The sequence below is a fragment of the Dreissena polymorpha genome, chromosome 3 (genome assembly GCF_020536995.1).
Source record: "Dreissena polymorpha isolate Duluth1 chromosome 3, UMN_Dpol_1.0, whole genome shotgun sequence".
Classification (NCBI taxonomy): Eukaryota; Metazoa; Mollusca; class Bivalvia; order Myida; family Dreissenidae; genus Dreissena; species Dreissena polymorpha.
Window position 1 is genome coordinate 32,674,288 of NC_068357.1, and position 12,658 is coordinate 32,686,945.

The 12,658-nt window shown below is 36.9% G+C and overlaps 1 protein-coding gene across 2 annotated transcripts in view; it reads left to right on the forward strand.

Annotated features, from left to right (window-relative positions):
- LOC127873924 (uncharacterized) overlaps positions 1-10,345 on the forward strand; it is a 33,312-nt gene extending 22,967 nt beyond the window's left edge. The window contains exons 2-3 of one of the 2 annotated variants that reach the window (XM_052418031.1): positions 2,556-2,637; positions 5,260-10,345. In XM_052418031.1, coding sequence (XP_052273991.1) covers positions 2,566-2,637; positions 5,260-6,600 — 1,413 coding nt within the window. In that variant the 5' untranslated portion in view covers positions 2,556-2,565 and the 3' untranslated portion in view covers positions 6,601-10,345. Of the gene's footprint in view, positions 1-1,928; positions 2,638-5,259 lie in introns of those variants that run through there. The other variant, XM_052418033.1, reaches the window with a different exon arrangement.
- Positions 10,346-12,658: the final 2,313 nt, after the last annotated feature.

Below are 12,658 nucleotides of genomic sequence, written 5' to 3' on the forward strand. Positions count from 1 at the left end.
AAATTCACAAATATGATTGTCTATAATGAAGCACATACACACATATGATTGTCTAGAATGAAGCACATACACAAATATGATTGTCTAGAATGAAGCACATTCACACATAAGATTGTCTAGAATGAAGCACATACACATATTGTTGTCTAGAATGAAGCACATTCACAAATATGATTGTCTAGAATGAAGCACATACACATATTGTTGTCTAAAATGAAGCACATACACATATTGTTGTCTAGAATGAAGCAAATTCATAAAAATGATTGTCTAGAATGAAGCACATACACACATATGATTGTCTATAATGAAGCACATACACACATATGATTGTCTAGAATGAAGCACATACACAAATATGATTGTCTAGAATGAAGCACATTCACACATATGATTGTCTAGAATGAAGCACAAGCACACATATGATTGTGTAGAATGAAGCACATTCACAAATATGATTGTCTATAAGGAAGCACATTCACACATATGATTGTCTAGAATGAAGCACATGCACAAAAATGATTGTCTAGAATGAAGCACATTCACACATATGATTGTCTAGAATGAAGCACATGCACAAAAATGATTGTCTAGAATGAAGCACATTCACACATATGATTCTCTAGAATGAAGCACATACACACATATAATTGTCTAGAATGAAGCACATGCACAAAAAGGATTGTCTAGAATGAAGCACATGCACAAAAATGATTGTCTAGAATGAAGCACATTCACATATATGATTGTCAAGAATGAAGCACATTCACACATATGATTGTCTAGAATGAGGCAGAATGAGGGAAACTTACATTAAACTTAATTCTGTATTCGCACCGTTTCCTTATAATCAAATATATGGGTATGTTAATGGCATTTTAAGTCAAATTCAAAAAATAATTATAGATTTATTTTACCGAGAATTGACATTAAAAACCAATATATCAATAGCTGATCTTTTTTCTTGCCTTTCAACTAAAGATATATTGTCGAGTGTTGAGCTAGGAATAAGCGAAAATGAATGTATATTATTATGTGCTAACAATGATGCCTACAAAAGTGCAATAAGTGTATACACGGTATTCAAAAGGCGAAGGCGAGCCCACAAACCTCTGCATGCTTAGAATTTCGACATAACCGTCCACTTGGCATGATTGCACAACGACAAACCCTTGGCTTTCCATTCATCAATTCTTGGTACTGCAAATTTTACTACAATCGCAATCATGATATTCTACGCGTACATGCTTCATAATTAAAAATGTGTGACTGAACGTGAAAACAAACACCGAGAATATCTATGTTTTGTTTTACAATAACTTGTGCGATAATGATAGTATACTGTCAGAGATATCAATGTCATGCGCTTTATTTGATTTCTTCACTCCGAAAGGAATGGGGGTTATAAGAATGTCATTCGTCCGTCCGTGCGATAGTCTGTCTGTATCACTTTATTGTCCTCAAAATCTTAACAGTTTGACAGATTTTCATATTCATTTCATCACCTGTTAAAGGTATTGAGGCGGTGTGCAGAAGGCCTGAATCGGTTACGTCGGCTTAAGATCCGTGTCGTAGTCGTATTTTAAGGATAAAATGATGTCAATTTAACTTAAAGTTCGACTGCCGTTGCCCCTCCATATCTCCTATACCAAGAGTCAAAAGCGTAAGTATCCATTGCTTTGTCCGCTCAATACATACTTTTATTTTTGAATTGTTTTTATTACACTTGGTTTCACTGTTTAGGTCATTGAGATGACGTGCAGACGACATTAGTCAGTAACACTGACAAGTGTATGATCACTTGTGGTTTCTTTCGTAAATGCTTCATTTCTCTTCACCCTTGAAATATAAATAGTAAATTAATAATAATAATAAAAATAATTAATCTCGGCGTGTGATTAAGCTTGGACTTCCTTGTTAAAGTTTATTTTAGAAACAATATCTTTGATCAATTTCTCGTTTATTTAACGACTGAACTTTCCTAATAAAGACATACATTGATGTTTCATAAACACTTTTATTTATTTGAGGCGGATGTTATTTGTGTCATGTGTCATTCGTGTTCTTACCACAGCTGTATAGAACGATTGATTGATACACATAACATGCCTATGCGAGTTCAAAAATGTTTCTAAGAAAAGCACCATGGGAAATTCTAGTTCTTCTTAAATGTTTTTAGTTTTGAGCTTTTATGAGTACAGATGTACAGCGACGAGTAGGATAAGTACCTGGAAGTTATTGCAACTAGGGGAAGGCCCGGTTGGTTTTGCGAAATATGTTTTGATTTGTCTAAGTCAGACTTTGTTATATATAAAGAGTGACATTGTAAGTAGTTATTAACCTCTTTCATTTACACGACGAGGACTATATTGATTCATTATAACGTATAGATCAGTTTTAGCGTGTTAGGTGAAGTTTTAATCGAGGTTATGTAAACTTAAAGTCTGATAAAACATTCAAGTAACACAAACATATAAACGTGTATTATTAACTTTCGAAGTGACATCTTTTATTTAATCGCGTCTTTGGTTATAACATCTTCTATTTACTGCCAGAATTCCATACATGGCAGAAGGAGGCATCGGATGTACAGAGTCAGAGACTGGATGCAGCAACCTGTACAGTCGTCACTCTAAGGTAAGTCATAGACTGAAAGGGTCCCCAGACACAGCAGCCTGTACAGTGGTCACTATCGGGAAAGTCAGAGACTGGACGCGCTCCCAGACTTAGCAGCCGGTACAGTCGTCACTCATGGGTAAGTCAGAGACTTGAAGCGTCTCCAGACACAACAGCCTGTACAGTCGTCGCTCTCGGGTGAGTCAGAGACTGGAAGCGTTCCCAGACACAGCAGCCTGTACAGTCGTCACTCTTGAGTAAGTCAGAGACTGGACGCGTTCCCAGACATAGCAGACTGTACAGTCATCACTCTTACGTAAGTCAGGGACTGGAAGAATTCACAGACACAGAAGTTGGTACAGTCGTCACTCTCGGGTAATTCAGAGATTTGAAGCGTTCCCAGACCCAGCAGCCGGTTCAGTCGTCCCTCTTCGGTAAGTCAGAGACTTGAAGCGTTTCCACACAAAGAAACTTATACAGTTGTCAATCTTCAGAAACTTGAAGCGTTTCTAGACAGCCTGTACAGTCGTCACTATTGGGTAAGTCAGAAACTTGAAGCGTTTCTAGACACAGCAGCCTGTACAGTCGTCACTATTGGGTAAGTCAGAAACTTGAAGCGTTTCTAGACACAGCAGCCTGTACAGTCGTCACTATTGGGTAAGTCAGAAACTTGAAGCGTTTCTAGACACAGCAGCCTGTACAGTCGTCACTCTTCAGTAAGTCAGAAACTTAAAGCGTTTCTAGACACAGCAGCCTGAACAGTCGTCACTCTTCAGTAAGTCAGAAACTTGAAGCGTTTCTAGACACAGCAGCCTGTACAGTCGTCATTATTGGGTAAGTCAGAAACTTGAAGCGTTTCTAGACACAGCAGCCTGTACAGTCGTCACTCTTCAGTAAGTCAGAAACTTGAAGCGTTTCTAGACACAGCAGCCTGTACAGTCGTCATTATTGGGTAAGTCAGAAACTTGAAGCGTTTCTAGACACAGCAGCCTGTACAGTCGTCACTATTGGGTAAGTCAGAAACATGAAGCGTTTCTAGACACAGCAGCCTGTACAGTCGTCACTATTGGGTAAGTCAGAGACTGGAAGCGTTTCTAGACACAGCAGCCTGTACAGTCGTCACTATTGGGTAAGTCAGAAACTTGAAGCGTTTCTAGACACAGCAGCCTGTACAGTCGTCACTCTTCAGTAAGTCAGAAACTTGAAGCGTTTCTAGACACAGCAGCCTGTACAGTCGTCATTATTGGGTAAGTCAGAGACTGGAAGCGTTTCCAGACACAGCAGCCTGCACAGTCGTCACTCTCGGGTAAGTCAGGGACTGAAAGCGTTCCCAGACACAGCAGCCTGTACAGTCGTTAGTCTCGGGTAAGTCAGAGACTGGAAGCGTTCCCAGACACAGCAGCCTGTACAGTCGTCACTATCGGGTAAGTCAGGGACTGAAAGCGTTCCCAGACACAGCAGCGTGTACAGTCGTCACTCTTGGGTAAGTCACAGACTTAAAGCGTTTCCAGACACAGCGGTCTAAAGACACAGCGGTCTGTAGACTTTGCGGTCTATACAGTTGTTACATAGCAGTCTATGCAGCAGACTGTCAACAGATTCTTATTTTCCTATAAACATCCTATATTTTTGATAGAAATCCTATATTTATAAAAAGCTGCCCATATTTTCCTATAGTTCTGAAATGTGCCATATATTCTGTCAAATTTTGTCACGTCTTACATGTATCTCTAATAAAATTGTTTGCTTGTTTCCCCTGCATCACTTTCATATTTTGGTTTGGTCATAGCATGTCTCAGTTGACAATCAATTACTAAAGATCACTAAGAATTTGTTCAGAACAAAGCGTTTGCTAAGATAAGAAACTAACTGTATGAAGTCAATATTATCTGATATCTTTCTTTAAACAAAGTACATGTATAGGAGCTATTTGTATGGATTGTCTAAATTACTGAAAAATATCCTATGCTAAATAGGTAAATCAATCATTATCTAAGCACATCCATAAGAAAACGATTGTTTTTTCTTTTTATGTGAAAATGATTTCATATGGTTTGTTTGTATGAATGTAAATTGATCAATAACCGTATAAAACAATATAAACGTAATGTAAAAGAGAAACAGTGTTTGGACAAGTAAAAGAAAAGAATAGTTTTAATCAACGTACTTCTGTTTATATGCATTAAGCGTGTATGTGTAAAGAGTCATCGTACACGCTAATGAGGACCAACACTTTCTTTAAAACAAAAAACAAGTCAATAAAAGCGGAAATTGTCGTTAAATTTTTGCTGTGAATGTGTATCCATGGCATAATTTCTACAGTTCGTGTACGCAACTCTTTCCTATCCACAAAACAATCATCTTTCTGAAAATAGAATTCGTTATAGCTAGTTATAGATAGTAATTATGTTTATCTTTGGATTTCATGTTCAAGCAATAACTTAAGAGGTTTAATCAACATATTTACAAAAACCGAAATTCCAGTTATAATTCCGTTACTATCGTTTCAGGAAAAAAACTGTAATTGTTCGAAAATTATATTTCAATAAACTCCAGGTATATGTAGTTTTTCATGTGCCGATATTTAAATTAATACAATGCGCATCTTAAATTGACTTAAAGATTATGGTTTTCTGTTTTCAGAATTATGTGGAAAGTGTATCCGTGGAGATCTGCAGTATAATGACCCGGCTGGGATACAGCGAGGAGATCAGACGGTGGCGGATTGAGAAATATAAGGAAAATGATAGGATATTCAATGCACTAAATGCTGAAACTGGTGAAGCCAATAAAATCACAGCTGGCAGCAAGGCAGAGGGGTTGACCAACGTTCATGAAAGTGACATGGACGTATTAGCCGTGTTTAAAGGTGTTCTCTGTGTGGAAGCTGGTATCAATCTTCATACCATACCAGAGGACATAGATGTGTTTAGAATGGATACACGCGTATATCAAGGTCATTGCATACTGTTACAAGAGAGACCAGCAAATGCACGCTATGATGTAATTACCAATGCTCTGTGTGATGATGGATATGGAGACGTTATATTAAGTAGTAGTTTATTCCTAGATAAATGGCAGGCAACAGGGGATAAATTTCCTGAATGGGTGGTGTATCACGAACGAGCGGGACCATCGATGCCGATTTCAGTTGGTGATATACATCATGGCGATAGAGTACTTGCACTACGTTGTCACTACCCCAGCATCTTACAAAAATGGGCTGCGAGACCACGATATTGGCCTTCACCCGACATAGTTAAGAAAGTCGTATCATTAGGAGCCTATGTAACCCCAGTTGGATTTAGGCACAGTTTATATAAACACATAGAGTGGAGGATTTGTTTCAACACCGGTGAGGCAGAACTTGTGAACAACCTTCATGAAACGCAAACAAAAATTTATGTTATTCTTAAAATGATTGTCAAAGATATAATGAAACCCCAAAATAAAGAAATAACATCGTATGTGTTGAAAAATATCATATTATGGCAAGCAGAAAACACCCCACAGACAGAGTTTCATGAACGAAACTTACTTCACTGGCTACACGACGGGCTTAGAGAGCTTAGGACTGCTATTGAGATTAAACAACTTCGATATTACATGATTCCGGATAGAAATTTAATGGCGGCCTGTGGTTTGGGGGATGTGCTGCAGCATAAATGGGTAGCAGATATCACGGAAATGCTGGAGGAGGGTCCCAGGGTAATTCTGAGATTGCCGAAGATACGTCAGGCCATTGTAGCGTCCCCAGAGCCGATGTTGTGGTTCAGTAAGAAAAAGATGGAGATGGAGATGCTGTACCTTGTGATGAGGAACAGACACACGCAAAACCCGAATGTGTTTGATGATTCGGATTGCATCCAGAATGCAATAATGACACGCCTTACAGGGTTATCCATTGAGATATTTCTACAAATGATTCAGGAAGGCAGTTCTTTGATGAGTGTGTTTACTTTAATTAAATATCTTTTTAAATGAGTACTCATGTCGTTATGAAATACAAACGACACACATTACGTCGGTATCACCGCTGACTTTATGGTCATACATTCTCTCTACAGAATGCAGGTTTAAATGATCACATCAACGGCGTATGTGGTATTATATTTTCAAAATGTGTTATCTTGTATGCAGCATTTATAACATGGATGCTAAACTCATAGTTCTCGTATTGTTGAACGTTTATTTAAGTTTTCATTTTTCAAATAAATGTTGTCCCGGAGTAGAGCGTGCTCAAGAAAATTAAGAAGTTTTAAATTATGATAGTAAGACGGATGATGTTATTTTTGACCCAGGAATGTAAATGTAGTTTAAATATAGGACTCGTCCGCTGCAACAGTTTAGTATTCGTTATATGCATAATTGTTCTTACAATATGTAGGGCATATTCAAACAAATAAACAATTGTATTGTTGTACTGGCTTAAGCTTCATGGTAAAGTATTTGAGCCGTGCTCTGTGAAAAGGGGGTTTAATGCATGTGCGTAGAGTGGCGTCCGCACAGGCTAATCAGGGACGACACTTCGCGCTTTTATAGTATTTTTCGTTAACAGAAAGTCTTTTCTAAGAACAATTTCAGTCTAGGCGGAAAGTGTCGTCCCTGATTATCCTGTGCGGACTGCGCTGGCTAATCTGGGACGACAATTTAGGCACATACATTAAACCCACTTTTCACAGAGCACGGCTTATTTGCATTCCGACTAAAACATGTCAAGTTTCACCCACCTTAACCAACGAATGACTTTGATAAAATAATTATGAACATTAATTCTAAATGCCTGAGTGTGTTTGAAATTTGAACCTAGCAGATCTGGTCTTGGTTAACCTTTAAGGCTGTATGTATTCAAGCGCGTTTTAAAGAGTTTATTTTAGAAAGACCTTACGTATTCATGTCAACGAAATAAATAGGTATTGATACAATTTATAAAATAGTCGGTTCAATATATGAAAAATACCCTATCAATCCCCAAACAATTGCTACAAAATGTATTTTAACTGATCCTTTTAGGGTATAATGTATTTTAGTACATATCCGGACCCCCGGAAAGCGTGTTTTTTTTCAAGATGGCCGCCGAAATTATAATAACTGTGTAACTATCCACTTAAATTTGATTAATTTGGTGTCTTTCCCTAGGTTTCGGAAGGGGGGGGGGAAGGGAACAAATAACACATTGAGATCATCAGATAAAGTGCAAGTGTATTATGGAAATACAAGATGGCTTACTAAACGGACACCGACATAATACCAAGGACCACAAGTAAATAAAATGTTTACCCAAACGTGATTATTGTTATGTCAAATGTCATTGTTTGGCAGACAATGAGCACTTTAATGGAATTGATGATATCAAAAAGCAGTTGAATAATCATGCAATCCAATTTATTATTTTCGGCTGTCTTTTCTCAGCTGATAAACACAAATACCTTTGTCCATCACATTTGTCTCAGAGCGCTGAATTGTCGGTGTTGTCCTCCTCCACTTGTAACGCTAGAAGCAAATTAATTTAATCTAGCTTTATATTTATCATGGCATTTCAAGCGGATTTTCTGAAAGTATGTGTTTGCCATCCTCTATCGTTAACAAATAATAAATAAATTGTATTGCTCTTGAAGGTTTGTGTTTGTATTCCAGATAGATAATACATACTGACATACGTATGTAAACTTAGTGCTGGTAAACCAGACCAGATAGATCATGCATACTGGCATACGTATGTTCACTTATTGCTGGTAGACCAGCTGGATCATGCATACTGGCATACTTATGTTCACTAAGTGCTGGTAGACCAGCTAGATCATGCATACTGCCATACGTATGTACACTTAGTGCTGGTAGACCAGATAGATCATGCATACTGGCATACTTATGTGCACTTAGTGCTGGTAGACCAGCTAGATCATGTATACTGACATACTTATGTGCACTTAGTGCTGGTAGACCAGATAGATCATGCATACTGGCATACGTATGTTCACTTAATACTGGTAGACCAGATAGATCATGTATACTGGCATACTTATGTGCACTTAGTGCTGGTAGACCAGATAGATCATGCATACTGGCATACGTATGTTCACTAAGTGCTGGTAGACCAGATAGATCATGTATACTGGCATACTTATGTGCACTTAGTGCTGGTAGACCAGATAGATCATGCATACTGGCATACGTATGTTCACTAAGTGCTGGTAGACCAGATAGATCATGCATACTAGCATACGCGTGTGCACTTAGTGCTGGTAGACCAGATAGATCATGTATACTGGCATACGTATGTTCACTAAGTGCTGGTAGACCAGATAGATCATGCATACTAGCATACGCGTGTGCACTTAGTGCTGGTAGACCAGATAGATCATGTATACTGGCATACGCGTGTGCACTTAGTGCTGGTAGACCAGCTAAGGAAGTGTGTGAGTTGGATAACTGACCGACAATGACCGAAATGTTAACCAAAGAAGCAATCGTAATTGTAAAACGAATACTTGACCCTGACCAACATAATCATTTGAACAAATGTATAACACATCGATAGGTAGGGATGTGTATTTTGCATATGTAATGTATAAGACTTGTTCGAAATGCATTTAGTACACTATTTGGAAAAAATTCTACCGATAATTGTGTTTTTATAATATTATATGTAATAATATAAGCATACCCACGTCTAACTGCAGAATTAATTGCATTAAAATTATACAAAGCAACTTCAATAATATCGACACGCAGAAGTACATTAATATTAAACAGATAGCTGTCGAAAATGAAAACTTATTTGGATTCATAATAGTAAAATGTATATGTAAAGAGTAAATTTTTAAGCGTCTATTCACAATTTATCGGTCCTCAATATAAATTGTTCGCCATAATATAATCTGGTACTACATATTGATTTTTGAAGCAATCAGAATTTATTTAGCGTAGGCCAGTGACAGCGAAAAGGTTTGAAATATTTCATTCTGAGCTCCTTACACATTTGGTGGGCAAATAAGTAAAACATGATATACTGTTTCTTGTCGGGTTCGATCATTACCGGGCATGTTCGGATATTTACCATTTGCAATAGCAAGTTTGTGTGAGGGCGAAGGATGCTTTTGATATTACCATTTCTGTATTAATGTGTAATATTTGTTAAAAATGAAAACATAAATATCTCTTTATTATGCACAATGTGTCCACTTAAGAATGCAAATGTTGTTTATTGTCATTTTTGTTACATATATAAACGGCGTTCTGGGAAAACTGGGCATAATGCATGTGCGTAAAGTGTCGTCCCACAGGCTAATCAGGGACGACACTTTCCTCCTAAATTTGATTTTTTGCTAAGAAGAAACATCATTTTAACGAAAAATGGTAATAAAAGCGGAAAGTGTCGTCCCTGATTAGCCTGTGCGGCTTGCACAATCTAATCTGGGACGACACTTTACGCACATTCATTTAACCCCCTTTTCACAGAACACGGAACATATATATGTATTGTTTGCCTTCTTAAGCTAAATAGCTTTGTGAATGTAAATTGCTGCGACTTTGAGAGAATTATGCATGATTGCTCTGATTTCTTTTTATGAACAAGTCAAGCTGTATGCCACTCATTTATATTTTCAACAGAATTTTAACTTGATATTATGATTTTTGCTTTATAACAATGAAACATATATACATCTTAACTAGTTTTAATAGCAAACCACGTTCAAAAAGACCAACAATAAACATATTAAAAATTCATTGAGTTGAAGTTAGTTATTATTTCCCGCATGTTCTGTTAAGCACCCTGGATTGAAATATATTATTTAAAATTAAGTAAGATAGAAAACTACTATTGGACGATTTTATTATAAAGTAAATAAGAAAATACTGGAAACAACTATTTAAAGGTTAAATTGGTTCATAACATCAGCATAAGTGTACAAACCGTTTCATAATCGACGGCATTCCACGATCAATGTTCGTTTTAAACTTAAATTGATATCCATTTGTTACTGCTATGCAAAGCATTTTCGAAAAACTTACATCTCCCATAAAATATATGTCCCAATACACTTCACTTATTATCTAATTCGAAAAAATGTTCGTTTATTAAACTTTAAATTGATTTTCTTTGTTAAGATACGTGTTTTGTTCTGATTTTATCCACTCTTGTCTAAACGAATATCTTATTAACGCTTTGTTTTTAATACTTTTTATTGTATAAACTGTAAAATTAACATCTTCCTTAAAAAAAACAATGCAAATAGAACCATTTCCTGCCATTGTAATATGAGTCATGTACCTAAAATAATATGAGTCGCGTAATGAGAAAACTGGGCATAATGCATGTGCGTTAAGTGTCGTCACGGATTGCACAGGCTAATCAGGGACGACACTTTACGCACATGCATTATGCCCAGCTTTCTCAGAACGCGACTCATATGTTTCCGAGTTAATCCCACTTTCATCAACAAAAACTAATATTATAAAGATAAATTAACAGAACTTGATAGGTTTATTACTAAAGACATACTTCTTTTAACGCACATTTGATAAACTATTTTATTATAAGGAAAATACACGTTTTCGAGGACATGATCATCTGCGGGCGCTCGAAAAATCCGTTCCTGCCCGAGTGCGCAGCAGGAACGGATTTTGAGAGCGCCCGCAGATGATCATGTCCGAGAAAATTTGTATTTTCGCTATTATTGCATAAACAAATCACACATAGCAAAATAAATTAAAATAACATTGAAAACAATATCTCTTGTTCATTCGACATCGACAAAATAATTCGATTATTTAAATGCAGTTCAAGGTTGTGTTTTACATATGCCTTACTCGGTCATCATCCGAAATGACGAGGCTTTACCTTCGGACAGGCAGTTTTCGATTTAAAAGGTGTTTAAACAGTGGATTAATGCAAAGTTGAAATGCAGCCGCGAAAAGTAAGAAATGAGGAATTATTTTGGAATTTAAAACAGGAACGTTGAAGGTACATAAACAGTTACATTTACAGCATATGCTATAGTCTGGTTGAGTCGTGGGTAATTTTCATAAAGTTGTTACATCACAAATATTTTATAAGTATATGACCATGAATCATAATGAAAATAATTATTAACCTTTCTTCTTTAAGATGTGTTGCTTTTTTCCAAATGTTTATCGTCTTTAAACATCAAAATAATCGACTGTGTTGATAGTGTCAAACTACCATCATGAAAATAAGCTTCCGGTTGATGCGTGGGTTCTGATTGGCTGCCAGAATTTCAAGATTTGCATACTTTAAATAGCCTTTAAACTGACCTTGCAGGGCAGGTTAATTTCTTGTGAAAAAAATATCAACAGACGATGTAGCATGGTAAATACTCATAAATAAACAATTTTGTGTTACTTTGAAACACTATATGAACAATACATAAATGAGGAAATACTTCATAAGGACCTATCAAGTTATGATGAATTACACTTTTTACTTGTTTTTGACGCATTTTTGATCGGAAAAAAATGGTGACCGTGTCAAAACATTTTTCCGTAACGAACTGCATCATGTGCGAACGTTCTATCGCGAGATTTCACGCGATTTCTATACCCACGAATCAAACAGAACCCACGACTCAACCAGTAACAACCATAGTCTTTGAAAGTGTTGAGTAAATAACTTTAACTGCATTGACGTTGCCAATAAAAAAAAGCTGTTGTCAAGAGAGTGCAGATGGTATAATTTGAAAAGTGGATTGAAATAGTCATTGCCATTATCCCTGCAACCGTGAGGAAACTGGTGCTTATTCAGTTCCCCATTTATGCTTGGAAAGTCGTTGAAGGCTGGAGAAGGGAAGTAACTGCGCGTGGACCAGATTATGGATAGGAAAAACACATATCAGGGCTTGAGCGGCGCGTGAATCGCCTTGTTAATACACGATTTCTCCCGTTCAAGCCCTGCTTTTGCCAAGTTTCTGCACCCCGCCAGAGGGCATTATAGATATAGTTTATGCAATAATATATCATCAATAACAAAAAAAACTATTACCATGATTGTAATATTCGGTTGAAGTGCGTTGTTCTGGAG